A 17,018-nucleotide genomic window follows, 5' to 3' on the forward strand; every position below is an offset into this window, starting at 1 on the left:
TAACAGATACTGTATGTTTGTGAGAGAACACCGTGTACGATCTGTCAAATTTCCCCTGCTTTGGAATATCTCACTTACAGGACTTGTGATCATTGTTATTTTTATAACTCCAGCTGTTATTACATTGCACCTGCAAGACATCTGCAAAACAGCCTGCTGTTTTGTGCATTTACTAATGCAATTATAACAGTGCAAAGAAAGATTTATTACAGTATATGCAGATGGTGTAGCTTTCCTTTTTGCATCCTGTTGCTCTCAAGTAATAAAGAGTGTGGCTGGGGCAGCAGGTGCACAGTTTTTACTGCAAGCAGTCTGTATAGCATGATTTCCAACACTAATGATCAAATATAACCAGGATACATTTAGACAAAAACAATTTCCGGTTAACTTGCTTGCCATAATAACGTCCCGTATGATCAGCTCATGTCCCATATTTTATTATGATGCATTTTTGGTGGAGATTAGCTGACAGAGAGAGCTGATACATGGATGCAAGCTGGCCTTCTTTATATTACAGCCCTTTATATCCTACAAGCAAACTGTAATGCACTTATATATGTTGTTATTTAAGACAAACTGAGACAGGGGAAGGGTGGAATGGTGGTTTGCACTGTAGTGTCACAGCAAGAAGGTTCTGAGTTCGAATCTACTTTGCTGGCTATGGTCTGTTTGAGTGGAGTTTGTCTGTATGGGTTCTTTCTGCTTAATCTGACTTTCTCCCAGAGTCCAAAGACATGCTTGTTAGGTTAACTGGTGATTCTAAATTGGCTCTAGATGTGCATGGTTATCTGTCTCCCTGCGTCAGTCCTGCAACGGACTAGGAACAGCATACCCTGCCTATTACCCTTTGGCAGCTGGTATAGGCTCCAGACCAACCATGACTCTGAAATTGGATAAGTGGAAGAAAATAGATGGGTGGAAGATAAGATTATTGTCTCCCATAGGAGAAAATCATCCTGGATCAGGCAACTGCTGCATTGAAAATCAGACAACAAAAATCAAGACAAAAACCTAAAATGGGCACACTTTTAGTAAATACAGATCACATAACAAGTAAAAACTTGATAAATAATTAAAAAACAAATATTTCAAAACCTCTTTACACTGTCATTCAGTCATGAGTTGTCCATTCATCAATTTAACCGACAGAAGGAGGAATAAATACTCTAAGTTATCAGATATATTTACACAAAAGGATCTCCAACCAGAGTTCATCAGCCAAACTGTGGACTGTACACAACTTTCTTGGGGAATGAGAAGTTTTGTGTGCTGTTCTTATGATCTTTCCTTATGTTTTAACCAAGCTAGAAATTTGAACTTTATACTTAGCTGTTATACAACAGATGTAGCAGCACTGCATAACATTTTCTCAGTGGAATATGGAAACCCAGATGGCCTCTGGTATACACCTTAGTATGAACAAGTATTGGCCCCTTTCTTGATTTCTTAGATGCATATTTGTCATGTGTTTGTTTTATATTATCAAACAAATCTGAATATTAGACAACGATCAAATGCAGTTTTTAAATGATCCTTTCACTTATTAACAAAGCTATCCAAACCTACCTCACTCTATGTGAAAAAATGATTGGCCTCTAAACTTAATAACTGTTTGTGCCAATATTTGTAGCAAGAGCTACAACAAGCATTAGCAAATATCTAGCAGTGAGTGTTTTTACATCAGGAATTTGCAGGACTGGTGATTATTGTTATTGTTGTCATTGATCTGCTCTGTTCCGAAGTGTTTTTAATCAAGCAATGTTCTGGTCGAGGGCAGAATTCATGGTTTCATCAAAGACAGCAAGGCATTCAGGTTGTAAAGCAGCATACACTACCACTATCATGTATGATTGTGGTGTTCTTTTCAAGAAATGCTGTGTTAGTTTTATGCTAGACGTAATAGGACTCAAATCTTCCAAACTCAGTCCACACATTATTTTTCCAGAGGTTTTGGCAACCGTTAAGATGTTTTTTGCCAAATGTGAGATCAGCCTTTGTGTTCTTTTTGGTCAGCAGTCGTTTTTGCCCTGGAACTCTCCCGTGACTCTCATTTTTCTCCAGGTTTTTTTCTTACTGTTGAATCATGAACATTGACTTTAACTGAGGCAAGTGAGGTCTACATTTCTTTAGATGTTGCTCTGGGTTCTTGTGACTTCCTTCTCATATTTCCTACTCCTACTTCATGGATGGGTTGTCAGTGTTCTTTTGAAGTAACTCTGGTAGGCCAGCCACTCCTGGGAAGGTTCCCCACCGTTCCAAGTCTTGTAGATAATGGGTCTAACCATGTTTTGCTGGAGTCCCAAAGTCTTAGAAATGGCTTTGTCACATTTGTTAGACTGAAAAATGTCCCTTACTTTGTTTCTCAGCTGTGTCTTTCGATTGTGGCATAATGTGCTGCTTTTTGAGCTCTTTTATCCTGCTTCACTTCAGAGGGGTTCTATTTAAGTGATTTCTTGATTCAACAACTGCCAGTAATGAGTGCTGGGTGTGGCTTGTGAGATTGAATTCAGATTTCCAAGTTGTTAATCAAATCATCATTTAACAAAGGCAGCAATCACCTTTTTACAAAGAGCTAGACAGGTTTAGATAGCTTTTTTCAGCCTTAATAAATGACATAATTATTTGAAAACAGCATTTTGTATTTACTTGGTTGGCTTAATCTAATATCAAAATTTGTTTGATGATCAAAATGCAAAAAAACAACTAAGAAATCAGAAGCTAAGAAATACATTTTCATGGCACCATATTTGCCAAATAAGTACATTGTCACCGTGTTCCCCTAATATTTCTGCTCGCTAAGTGCATTGGCTTCTCTGGTGGAGAGGTCTGATCTCCACCAGATCTGGGATTACTACAGTAACTTCTTTCATTTTCTGTATATCAGCCTGTCCTGTCCAATCCTGCTTTATGGCTGTTAATATCTGAGTTGCCTGTGAGTAAACTAACATTAGCAGTGGCATCAGAAAACTTTGCAATATGGTATAATATGTCAACATGGTAAAGCTGGGAGCTTTTTAAAAAGCTTGATAAAGTCACAGACCTGGACACCTGGTTTTGAGGGCAAGCTCATAATCAGAGACGTTTAAGAGACATGATCCCGATACCATATTCAAAGAAAAAACTATCAACATCATAAAGATTTAAAGCTTGGTATTGGAAACTATTATCACAATTTCTTTTATCACTAATGCTAAACACAACGGAAGCCTATGAATGTTCTTCTTGGCTGTGTTTCCAAGCACATCAGTGAAATGGGCCCACATTTTTTTAGATTTATTTTAGGACATTTTGCTTTTATTTGACAGTCAAACACGGAAGAGTAGACAGGGAAAGGGGGCGAGAGAACAGAGGAAGATATGCAGCAGGTCACAAACTCAAACCTGGGCTGCACTTAGGCATAGGCGCCTGCTCACCTGGTGCCCAGATGTACATTCTTTTAAATTTATAAGCCACACCCTTTAGTTATGTGGGATTTTACTGGATAGAAATTGTGATTTAGAGTTAAACAACCCTCACCAAGTCACTTAATGCATTTGCCACTAGAGGGCAGAGGGATGTTGCCTTCTCTTCAGAAATCCTAGTGACCTCTTAAATAATGTTTTTCTTTCTTTCTTTCTTTTTTTTACTTTACGCCACCAGGCTGCTACAGTTTTTTATTTTTTATTCATATGTATGTATATACAGTGTCCAACAAATGTATTATACCACTTGTCATTAAAGGAATGCAATTAATAAGTTTCACTTGGTGGTTTAGTTTACAAAATCTTAATGTGCTTTACTGTTTTGTATTTGTTTTTGTAAAACAGTGAATTTGAAAGTTCATTGAAATTCATTGAAAATATCAGTAGCAAGCTATTTAATCATTTTGATTAAAGTGCTTGTGGATACTGATGGATTAAGCATTACAGAAATATAAAAAATGATTTTGGTAATTACTGAAATTGCAATTTAGGGTAAATCTGACATAAGCCTTTCACTGACTTGTGGTCAAATTGTTAAGCACTGAATTTACTTACAAGATCATTATAAGACAGTTTCCAACCAGTGAATTACAGAACGGCTCTTCAGGAGTATACAAACTTCCTTAAGAGGAGAACGTTCAATGAGAGTTAGAAATTCTAGGTCAAACGTTTGTTAATGATGTTTGTTGTTCCTCTAAGACTCCTGCGACCCAGTTCGGCTTGTTGATTACTATTTCCACTTTTCTCAAGTATGCAATGACTCTTATTTTCTGTTCCAGCACTTAGGATTTATGTGTTTAATCTGCACATAATTAATAACAAGAACTGCCGTGCACTTACAGAAAAAGGTCTCAGTAGTAAACTTTTGATCAGGTTTCTGGTGCACCAGCCATCAGCAGATATTTCTGAAGTTATGAGATTGTATTAAGTATGTCAGGAATATTGATGCACACATTGCTGTATCACTGTGAAATTGTACCACTATGATAAATTGTGCTTTCATCATTCGAGACAAATGTATTAGGAATATATCAATAGATTTTTTTGTATCTGTTTTAAGGGTTACAGTTGTTGATTTTGTTGTTGGTTGCTTTAATGAGAAAGCTACTGTATGACCAGGTTTTGACCCTGCTTCTATTTAGTCATTACTTGATAAATTGACTGAACTTTGCCTGGTACAGAAGACCAGACATATATAAGCCCTCCTTCTACCTCACATTAGTCAGTCACTATTTGGTGGACGTTTCCTCAGTCTGTTTCAAAGTCATGACTGAATTAAATAATAACAGTAAGAACAAAAATAAATGATTAAATAAAAGAAAAACTGAAATAAACTAAGTATACATAGTTATAGGTACACTGTTTCCCATTATTGTGCGTTGTATATGCTCACTTTTAACAAGACCTCAGGGCATTTGTTCTGCCTGTGGGTGTAGAACTTATTTGGCATTGCAGTCCAGCTTCTGTCAATTAGATGTGGTATGTACTAGCCAGGTTCTGACCCTGCTTCTAAAATTGAACACTGATGCAATAGTCAAGCTAGCAATAGAAGTTCAAAGTCATTTGATGAGATCTTGAACCACTTAAGCCCGGCAGTCTTTCAGTAGTGAGAAAACACAACTATGGAAAATAGCGTGACTGACAAGCTGAACCAAAATTAACACGTCTGAAAATTTCATTGTAGCACGGTTCCCATGTAATTATTGAAAGATCCATGCATGTACGTTTTCACTGTATGCATATGGATGAAATTGTGCTGTAAAACATAGTAAGTTGTAATTGCCTTGTTCAGCTTAATTTTAATTAATCAAGACTTAAAAATAAACTACATTTTTGTATCAGTTCTGCACTAGACTACGACTTTTTTGTCTGTGTTTCTTAACACTGTATCATGCTGTCACACAATAATATATTTCTGATGCAATACTGTACGCTTTACTGTATAATGTGATGTTGCCATCTTCTGGTAGTGGCAGTGAAGTAAATAGACATGTATTCATGCATATATATATATATTCAACTCTGTAATAATTTATATTTTGTAAGCTAATTTTGCATGTTCAAATAATTTAGGGAAAAATAAGAAACAGTTCTGCTTTCTCTCGTTCTACATATGTGGTTTTGTCTCCTAGCACGCTGCAGGGACTTGTTATCTCTGTTTGCTACCTGTGGAGAAGTGATGATGCGTGAAGGTTATAGGTTCTGTTTATTTCTGTCTACAGGAGTATTAACAAGCTCAATGAGATCAGCAGTGCCCCATAACCTGAAAAAAATGAAGAATTTGTCAGTTTGTGTGCTGGTGCTTATAAGAGCTGTCAGCAGGGAACATACAGGTACGCATGAGGAGGTATGCATGAGTATGTGTGTTTGTGTGCTGTGCCGGCGGTCAGGGGGTTAAAAATCCCCCTTGAGTCTTCACATCTACCAGAAAGCATGAAAAGCACCTTGTTACAGCAGTTAACTTTAACAGATGACAGCTGGCTTTGGCAACTAGGGGCTAATGGAAAGATTAAGTCAATTACAGCTTGGCAGGGGGACTCAGAAATATTTGAGACATTCCCCAGCATATTGGAACAATAGGCATCTACATATGTGCTCTCCCTCTAAGGCAGTAAATGTCATTATGTCAGAGTAAATAAAACAAAAATGTGCTTAGTTCGGTTTCTAAAACAGATTAATCTGGATCATATCACAACAATCACAACATCGAAATGCAGACAGAGTCAAATTGTTATTATCTCCACATGTGCTGTGTATGCAGCTTTTTCACGAGCATCTAGTGATTGCTCTCTGTTTCGTCCTGATGGTATCGCCGATTTAGTCCCCAACTTAGATCAAACAGAGACGAGAGGGAAAACACATTCAGCTCATCATAAAGTGGAAACTGAAAAGTTTAACAACCTGAAAAGACTGCCTAAAATGAAGTGCTTGGTCCACTTCAAAAAAGATCTGGCACTTAAAAAAATAAAAAATAAAATCTGTGCAAAAGATCATGAACTAAAATTTGTAATTTCCCACACTGATTACTCTGCTCAACTTTTTCCGCTCATGACAAAATGATGTGCAGAAGTCACGCAGTGACTCTCACCAGTTGAAATCTCATTTCTCTTTCTTCTTGTGCAGCATAACCGAGTTCAGCCCACACGGTGGGCATAAATGTTAAGTGCCTCTTAGCTTGAAAACTCATCAAGAGTAGGAAGGCCTGTGGGGTAGCAATCCGATTAACTGACGTAACCTTTGACCTGTAGGCGACCACATCTCTACAGGAAGCCCATAATTTTGAGTTTTAATAACACATAAAAGACTGCACACAGTTTTCAGTTACAGATGAATGGGTAAATGTGCTTGTGTCCTTAACTGGCACTATATCGAGCCAAGCCATAACGAAGGCAGTTTTGACAGTAACCTGGTGCCCCTCAATTGCTTTAGCATTGTTGCACTGTGGAGGATTTGTAAGACAGAGTTACACATCACACTTGATTAAAATCTCATTATAAAATGGTTATTAACAAGAGGGCAACTACATCAAACAATTAGCAGCACATAGAGGAAATGGTTTTATTGTAGATTGGAGAATTGTGAACTCAGATCAGACATCTTATTATTAATCCAAGCTGTGTTTCTTCTACTCTGTTGGTTCACATGTTCCAGACCAGAGGTTTTCCACTGGGCCACATGCCAACAGACTTTTCCATAGGCCAAGGATTCCCCACACCACACTGCATACATATTGTCATTTACACTTATCCTAACATGACCACTAACAATACTATATCTGTTTTTTTTCGTGATTCATCTGATTGTTTTATTCATGCCTTTTCCCATTTCTTATTTTTCTCATGCATATATTTTTCAGCCACTAACCCTTATTCCTTATTCAAGGTTCTTTGCATGATTTTTTTGCACATTTTTTGACATATTACTGGTTAATGAACCAACTACATTGCTGAACTAGATTTTTTTTTCCTGCCCCATAGACAAACCTGGTTATGATCATTAATAAAAAGTACAATTTTTCTTTCTTGATTTGCCTCATTTGCGAACATCTTCAACTTAAATTTTAACTTTTATGCAATTTTTTTCTAAAGTCACCTGAAATATCATGTTTCATTAAAAATCAATATCTATGAATAGCTACAATTTAAAAAAAAAAAGGCAAAATATAAACACTGCTATTGACTAAAAGAAAATTTAAAGTCTGTTTTTTCATTACACAATTTATAAATGATGATCACATTCATAATTCTTTAATTTTCTGAATTCTTTTATTGCTCAACAAACTTCATTCTGAAATCGGTGGAGAATGACGTTCTTCTACAAATACATCAGTCACACTGGCACCACTTTTCCACTCATGTATCCAACCTGCTAAGGCTAAAATGCTATAGTCTGCACTTTTCCTGATTCAAGTGGAAGTCAGCATAATGTGGACAACCTATATTTTATACACACGAAGGTAGCGCCACATGCACATAAAATTATGTTCCAGTTCATAGAATTGGTTTTATCTGTTGATTATCCCTGGATTTTTGCAAAGTACTTTGCATTGTAGCTATTTATTTAAAAGAATGCCATAAATATACTTGACTTGTTTTGCAAGCAGTATGTGTGCTCGGACCATATTTTATAGTCTTAATTCATGGGTTCACAGACACCTGGGGAATTTGGGAGTGCAAATAAAGAATATGATTACACTTCACTAGATCAGCTGCCTTTTTGTTCTTTAGTATCCCAAGAGAAAAATAAACGAGAGAAGATGGATTTGGCTGCTGGTAGGCTGTGCATCGTGCTTTTGTGGGTTATACTTTTATAGGGAAGGGCAGAGAAGCTGGTATCTTTTCAGCTTAGAGGTTCAACTCAGTGTTACAGAGAAATGATGAGCTAAAATAGCCCTAATGAGATCACTGAGTCCAGGGTTGCATTGTCTCTAGGGAATGACCACCAGCAAAAATAGTCCTGATAAGTCAAGGCAATTGTTGGAACAGAGTCACTTATGAACTCTGAAGCAAACACAGTAGTGCCAAAGGAGACATTTATCAAGAGCACAAGGGAGAAAGGGAAGCAGCTTAATTAATTCAGATTTAATTAATGCATTGTGTGGTCTATTAATTACAATATTGCTTTTTTTAAGAGTTGCATTCCACCCACATTTAAAGGGTATAAATCTCAAATGATGTTAATGCCAGACATAGTGGTTAATGTTAATAATGACAGGATACACACATAACAAAACAATGTGAAGAGTCTGTTTGGCTCCAGATTTGAGCTCAGGCTGAAGGCACAGATGGTCCATCCTGCAGCGCCTCATTATCCAAGTATCAGGTTGACTTGATGTCACTTCTCAGAGCTCAAGGCGCCTTACATGATGTATATCTCTGTGAAAATGGTTAAAATAAGAGTGTTGTTACTGACGGGAGGGAATACAAGTCTTCCAGTATTTAGCCTGTTGGGAGGGCATCCAGCTGAGAGGAAACTGGAAGCTAGGTTTTCAGTAAACAACAAGCAAAAACATGGCATTTTTGGATATAGGATTCACCTAGTGTAAATATATGTATCTTTTTGTTCTACATAGACGCTGTCTTTGGACGGCTGGTAGAAGTGTAGTTAGCTGTCACCAAAGTTGTCTCGAAACAAAGTAAACCAAGGTTTGAGTGTTAACAGACACAAACAAAGAGTAGTCGAACTCCCGAACAAAGAGCCTGGAAACTTTTGTTGTCAGCTGTCAGCAGTGTGAAAACTTGAGCAACCTGAAATCAGCTCCTACTTCGATAAACACAAGTGGTATGTGAAATTGAGCCGAAGTGCAATTTTTAAACCTCAGTCCCACCTGGGCCACGTGTTACTACCCAGCAATAAATCCTCTGCACATCAGGAGCATGATTACAGTCTTCAGTTGCTGCATGGACTGACAGTTCTATCTACTAAGAATGATTGGTCATTTTCAATAAATTTGATATAAATGTGATATGACAGAATATCATCAAACTTCCCCAAAATAAGCCTGAAGGTTTGGATATGATCCAATACCTTCTCTGCCATTGCTGCTGTCAGAAAGTCCTATTCATCTTCTTTTTCATTTTCTCTTGTAACTGGGAGCTGTCAAGGACTGGGAGCTTTGCCTTGCAGTTTGCAGGGCTAGATTTATAATTGGACCCTGTCAACAGTGTCCAGTGCAACTCAAGTGCAACGTTTGTTATGGCAGCTACTGTGTACTGATTTCAACACATGCCAGCTGCAAGATGGTTTGTGTGTCATTAATGCATAACTATTGGTAAGTGCAGACACAATGTGTGCGTCCACAAGCTTGTGGATAGAATGAAAAATCATCTAAAGGGGATCAAAAGAGAGTGAACGCAAATGAAGGCAGATTTTTCCAGGCACTGTAAAGCTCTAGAGTTGCTGCCTATTTACAGGGAATCTTAGGTATCTGTATACATACTATATACACAGCTGAGCAGCTATTCCTGCAGGTGGGCTCAATGAATACCACGGCTGTGTTATAGAAATCTGTCTTGCTGACATTTTAATTGAATGTGAGAACAATAAAAATACCACACATGTTCAGGATTTTGCATTTTTTTTTCTCCATACACTCCCCTTTGGACGTATGTCTGATTCTACCAGACAAATTTCTTAATCTACCAAATTTGTAATTCTTATCTGACTGTGCAGCAGTGCTCATGGCACCAAAATCAACCCTACTTGGAATAAAATCCAGTCATTCTGTCCTGCCCTGCTGTGTAGTGCAGTATCTTTGTGGGTGTTCTTTTCATCAACACTGGTTCTCCAGGTAAGTGGTACAGAGAGAGGTTCATGACTGGGCTTGTCAGCTTGTCAGAGGAAAGTGCTCTGCTGGGGAAAGCACCTGACATCTGGAGGACCTCTGTGATTAGATTGCCCTAGCAAGAAGCAGGACAATGTTCCCACGTGATTTGGATAAATAGAACTTTTGATCCCATTAAGAGTGGATTGTGAGCAGGGTTAAAAACAAAGTTGAAGACTGCCTTCTAAGCATAATTTAAATCTCTAGTGACAAAAACATTGACTTCTTAAATAAAACAGAAAACATTAAAACAGTTAATCCTGCAAATTGCAAATATTAATATAATGATAGACCAAAATTTCCGAAATGGATTAAAAACAAACAAACATGCACACAACAGTAAGTATTAAAAAATGTGAGTTTGGAGGGTAATGAAGACGTGCTGAGCATATTCACTCCAGCGCAACCCAGGAGAGGGAGACAAAGCTCTTCTGCACTCACGTCGATACAGCTGGACTTCTGATTCCCTTATTAATGTGGATATTTTGGAGTAATTCAACTATATTTGAATGTATATTTAATAAAGACTGCTAGTCTGCTTTTGGCGTGTTTAAACGAAGTAATTTGCTCACATATCTTATTGCAAGTTCTGCTGGGGACATACGCAGTCACGTCTAATACATAAATAGCACCACATTCTTTTACTAAATGAAACTGAGCGTTTATCTGACGCGACATTCTTTTTCCGCCCAGAATGACACAAACCACGTCCATTTAAAACCTGGCTAACGCGTTCCGGAGGAGAGATATCGACCAATTGGCTGAGTGGAGGGCGTGGCTCTCCTTACTCCAGCTAGGCAGGAGTATGAAGTTTGGGCTATCAGTGCACAGCTACTGTGAGAGAATGGTGCACCTCAGTGCTCACAGGTGCGTGATATTATCCAACTCGGATTTTGTACTCTTGCAACTTTAACCGAGGTACGCGGTTGACAAGGTTGCATGCACAAAGTTGAAGGTGTTTCCTCTGCAGTTAAACTCTACAAATGGCTTGGATTATTCACCCGCATCTGCACGGGACTGGCGCCGCTCTGATTCTGCTCGCAGTGATTCTGACAGGTGATGTGATTGCACAGGTTTTTGACAGCTATGGATTATCATACGCTTTGAGGGCTGAGCTGTCAGAAGACACGATATTGGTTGCCAATAATGGGATACGCGTGCCTTTCGGGAGATCAGTCTTCATTGATCCCATCAACGATTTGGTTATCCAAGTTCAGCCCGGTGATAGATGCAGCATAACAGTCCTAGACAACGATCCTTTGTCTCAAAGGCCTGGACACCTGTCTCCGAAAAAGTTTCCGTGTGAATTTGGTCCCAATGACGTGAAGTATTCTCACTTTGGATCTCGGAGTCCCCCGAAGGATAGAGTGAGGTTACAACTCAGGTACGACACGCAAACGGATACAATTATAATACCTTTTATGATGGAGGTGGAGGTTATTTTTACGCAGCTGGAGGTGCTGACGAAAAACATGCCGCTCACTGTTGAAAAACTGCTCGGCACAAGTAATCCCATCGATAAGAAAATTTTAGAATTCACCTATGATAGAAGTGCACATCAGTGCAAAATAGCTTCCCTCTCCAGTAGCAATGTGCTGCCCAGGTATGGAAAACTTGTGGATGAAGAGAGCCTCGGAACAATGGTGGACTGTGATGAGTTTATTAAAATGAACACCCGTTATCAGCACACTTTCGCTTTGAAGTCACCTAACAGAGATTACATTCCGATGGTTGTGGAATTACATGATAAAGAAGGCAATTTGCTCAAGCAGGAATTTTTCCAGATTCTGGTCAGAATCAAAGAGGGAGAAGACAACATACCTCCTAAACCCAGCTTTGTTGCCATGATGATGATGGAAGTAGATCAGTTTGTAATGACAGCAATAACCACGGATATGCTGGCTGCAGAGGATGTTGAGTCTAATCCCGATGAATTAATCTTCAATATTACATCTCCCCTGTCCTTTGAGGAAGGCTACATTGTAAGCACTGATGATAGGAATTTGCCAATAACCTCATTTTACCAAGGAGACCTCAAAGAGCTGAAAATTGCCTACAAGCCCCCTGCTGTGGATTCGGACACTGAGAGGATTTTTCAGATTGAGTTTGAGGTTGTGGATGGAGAGGGAGCTGTGTCAGATCCTTTTGCTTTCATGATTGTTGTAAAGCCTATGAACACGCTGGCCCCTGTGGTTACTAGGAATACTGGACAATTGCTGTATGAGGGTCAGTCCAGGCCTCTGTCCAGTTCACAGAATCTGGAAATCAGTGATGAGGATAATTTAGAGAAAGTCAAAATGACTGTTATTGATGGCCTGAGGCATGGTGAATTGACTGTTCTGGGCTCCAGGAGGAAATTTTTCACCCCAGCTGACCTTGATGCTGGTGTAGTCATTTATCAACATGATGGCAGTGACACGTACAGTGACAATATTGTTTTCAGAATGACAGATGGCACAAATGAGGTGGAGTTTCTGTTTCCTATTACTGTTGTGCCAACAGACGACGAGCCTCCCATTATAAATGCCAACACTGGTTTGGTTTTGTTCAAAAACCAAATGATGCCTATCACCTCTCTTATGCTCAGTGCAGCAGACATCGACTCAGAGGATTCCACAATTAAATTCACAATCGAGCCTCCTTTTTCCACACTGGGACAGGTGATGCTGCGTCAGTCTGAGGCCCCAGAAGACCCATCAACCTGGAAGTTTAATACAGAGGACGAAATGTATGAGAAAGTAGTGACTGAATGGCTGCAGCAGGATATTACTGATGGCAAACTGTTTTACAAGCACATTGGACCTCACAGTACCAGCACAATCATGGATCAGTTTGTGTTTACCGTTCAAGATGACAATGACCCACCTAATCAATCAGGTCAAGGCTCATTTGTCATCAAAATTCTCCCTGTTGACGACCTTCCACCTGAACTGTACCCTGGGGCGACGCTGCAAATGACTGTGCATGAGTATCAGCTTACTTACTTCCGAAAGAAATTCCTCCGTTACACTGACCTCGATTCAGACGATCGTGATCTCAAATATACAGTCGTGCAGCCACCGACAGACACAGATGAGAACAGCCCTGTTGTACTGGGAGCTTTGGTATTGACTGAAAATCCAAACACCGAAGTCACAACTTTCACTCAGGCTCAAATCAATCACCACAAAATAGCTTACAAACCACCTGATCTTGAGCTTGGAATTACCACTCATGTTTTGCAGTTTAGATACACTGTTGAGGATGTTTCTGGGAATACTGTAGAAGGGGTTTTCACTATATTTTTAAAGCCTGTGGACAACAAGCCGCCTCAAATAAAGAACTCTGGATTTACTGTGCTTGAGCGTGGCAGACATATCCTTACGAGTGCTGAGCTGGACACCTCTGACACAGACACGGAAAACAAAAAGATAACCTTCACTTTAACTCAGCCACCGCTGCATGGTCAGGTCCAGTTTACATTCACTGATATGACCAAAGGAAATGCTTTCACTCTAGAGGATATTGCAAATGCCCTAATTTCATACATTCATAATGGAGATGAATCAACAGTGGATTCCATACAAATAGATGTCAGCGATGGGGTGCACATAGTCCCGATTACTATAAAGATCAATGTGAAGCCAATTGATGATGAGGCTCCAACTATAAGTCTTCCTGCTGGCACAATTGGCTCCTACATAGATGTACTGGAAAATGGAGCAACAGAAATCACGAGTAATGTCATTCAAGGAAGAGATGAGGACACCGATGACCTCAGATTAACCTTCATAGTTGAAGACCCGCCGTCATTGGGTGAAATCCTGGTTAGAGGTGTTTCATCAGGCACATTCACCCAAGCTGATATTATTAATGGCTTTGTGGTCTATGCTCACACAAGTGGGGAGATAGGCTCGAGCACCAAGGAGGACTTTTTCAATCTCACTTTGACAGACATGTCTGATGAGTGGACTGTGGGAGGAAATAAGATCACAGGTGTCAGAGTGCATGTCACAATTCTTCCTCTGGACAGCCAGGCTCCAGAGGTCTTTGTGGGGCCGCAGTTCACTGTTGTTGAGGGAGAGAAGAATGTCATTCAGATTCTCCACATAAGCGCAGATGATGTCGACACCCCCAGCGATGACCTTCTATGTACAATCATCGTACAGCCGACTTCAGGGTATGTGGAAAATATTTCCCCAGCCCCAGGCTCAGAGAAATCCAGGTCTGGAACAGCTATTAGTGCTTTCACCATCAAGGACATCAAACAGAATCACATTTATTATGTTCAAAGCATTCACAAAGGAGTCGAGCCAGTAGAAGACAGGTTTACATTCAGATGCTCTGATGGCATCAATTTCTCTGAAAGGCACTTTTTCCCCATCTCCATAATCCCCTCTAATGATGAAAAGCCAGAGATTTACATGAGAGAGTTTGTGGTTATGGAGGGCATGAACATAGTTATTGACACTCCCATTCTGAATGGTGCTGATGCTGATCTCCCCTCTGATCATCTGACATTCATCATCACCAAACCCCCCAAGCATGGATTTATTCTCAATCAGCTCACTACTGGCACCGTCCCCGTGTCTAACTTTACCTTGGATCAGATCAGGGAGGCCTCCAGCTACGTGTATGAGCACGATGACTCAGAGACCACAGAGGACAGCTTTGATATTGTTCTTACAGATGGAAAGTTCGTTGCGGAGAAAACAGTCATTGTTATGATTATCCCTGTGGACGACGAAACCCCAAGGATGGCAATCAATGATGGCCTTGAAATAGAGATAGGTGATGTGAAAGTCATTAACAGCGATGTTTTAAAAGCTACTGATCTGGACTCTGAGGATAGCACGCTAACATATATAATTCGATACGGACCCGGTCAAGGGTATTTGCAAAGAGCGACGCCTTCGGGGACGTTGCAAAATATCACAGTTGGAATGAATATTACACAAAACGAGGTGGATCAGGGTCTGATTGTGTACATCCACAATGGACAAGAGGGAATTCGAGACCTCATCAAGTTTGATGTGACTGATGGCATCAACCCTTTGATTGACAGATACTTCTATGTTACAATCGGCAGCATAGACATGGTTTTCCCTGATGTGGTCAGTAAAGGTGTATCTCTTAAAGAGGGTGGCAGGGTTACTTTGACAACAGACCTCCTCAGTACCAGTGACCTCAACAGCCCAGATGAACACTTAGTTTTCACAATCACCCGAGCGCCAGTGAGAGGACACCTGGAGTGCACAGACACACCTGGGATGCCCATCTCATCCTTTACACAGCTCCAGCTGGCTGGCAACAAAATCTACTACATTCACACATCAGACGATGAAGTGAAAATGGATAGCTTTGAATTTGAAGTGACTGATGGCTATAATCCCGTGTTCCGCACTTTCCGCATCTCCATCGCTGATGTGGATAATAAAAAGCCTGTACTGACGGTACACAGTCTGGCAGCGACTGAGGGAGAAAACAAACTCATCACACCTTTCGAGCTAACAGTTGAAGACAGGGACACCGTTGACCGTCTCTTGAAATTCACAGTCACTCAGATTCCAGTTCATGGTCGCCTGCTCTTTAACAACACCCGGCCTGTCACCTCATTCACAAAGCAGGACTTGAATGAGAACTTGATCAGCTACAGGCACGATGGCACAGAGAGTACAGAGGACAGTTTCTCCTTCACTGTCACCGATGGCACTCACACAGACTTCTATGTCTTCCCCGATACTGTATTTGAGACCCGAAAGCCTCAAATGATGAAGATTACCATCCTCTCCGTGGATAATGGTGTACCACAGGTTCTGGTTAATAAAGGTGCCCCAACACTGCGGGTTCTGGAGACAGGCCACTTGGGCTTTGTGATCACTAGTAAGACCCTGAAAGCAGAGGACAGAGACAGCATTCAGAACTCTGTGACCTTTAGGATTACTGTAGCCCCAGAACATGGCTACCTTATCAACCATGCCAGAGGAAATGCAACTATCAACAGCTTCACGCAAGGTAAGAAGGCTGCTCTTTAAAACTTTTCAGTCCTGTGACATTCTGATGGATTTGCAATCTGCTGCAGTAAAACTCACATAGAAGACTTTTTAAAATATTCAGAGCAGTCTGATGTGAATTTAATCTTACCCTGGTTTTACTTAGACTTTTAAATGGCCTTACTCCAATGGTCTTAAAAATCATAAACTTTTTGTTTTCACTCTAGAGAGTGCCTGTTTACAGAAAGAAGTATGCTAGTGCCTCAGGCTGACTAGTTCTCTCTGGAGGAGAGCATTTTTCAAACAGTGCCTAAAAAATTTCACTTCGGAGGCAACTTAGGGTGGTTTGTGCTTTACCAGAGGAATATAACAGTAGACAAGAGAATTACAGACGTGATGATAAATAATGTGAACATGCAAACATGTCAGAGGGAGAAAGATGTGGTATTCTAGCTCCCAGCAAATCACTGGCTTTGTAAATAACATGGTGCAGTACAGACGTTACATTTCAAACAGACCAGAGGGGGGTCTTGGTAATGGTAAATATCAGGGTAGCAGCCACAGTCAATATCCACGTATCCCCTGCTTTTATTTGCTAAGCCACTGTGAGATGCTTTCCCCTAGAGGCCTGTTCAATATTTCAAGAGTTCTCACAAGAGTAAACAGACAGTAAATAAAGACACTATCTCCTGGGCATTTGAAAGTTTAGGCTACACATTTGTATGCATCTGTCCCTTTGAAGGGAGATATTCTGACATAAAA

The 17,018-nt window shown here is 40.0% G+C and overlaps 1 protein-coding gene across 1 annotated transcript in view; it reads left to right on the forward strand.

The window, feature by feature from the left end:
• The first annotated feature begins 11,124 nt into the window (after nt 1-11,124).
• Nucleotides 11,125-17,018, forward strand: part of frem2b (FRAS1 related extracellular matrix 2b) — a 51,054-nt gene continuing 45,160 nt past the window's right edge. Inside the window, exon 1 of the mRNA XM_087851116.1 lies at nt 11,125-16,278. Within this exon, the coding sequence (XP_087707242.1) occupies nt 11,268-16,278 (5,011 nt within the window). The 5' untranslated portion in view covers nt 11,125-11,267. The remainder of the gene's footprint in view (nt 16,279-17,018) is intronic.

This window comes from Neolamprologus brichardi, chromosome 14 (genome assembly GCF_056152115.1).
Source record: "Neolamprologus brichardi isolate AB-2024 chromosome 14, ASM5615211v1, whole genome shotgun sequence".
NCBI classification, from domain to species: Eukaryota; Metazoa; Chordata; class Actinopteri; order Cichliformes; family Cichlidae; genus Neolamprologus; species Neolamprologus brichardi.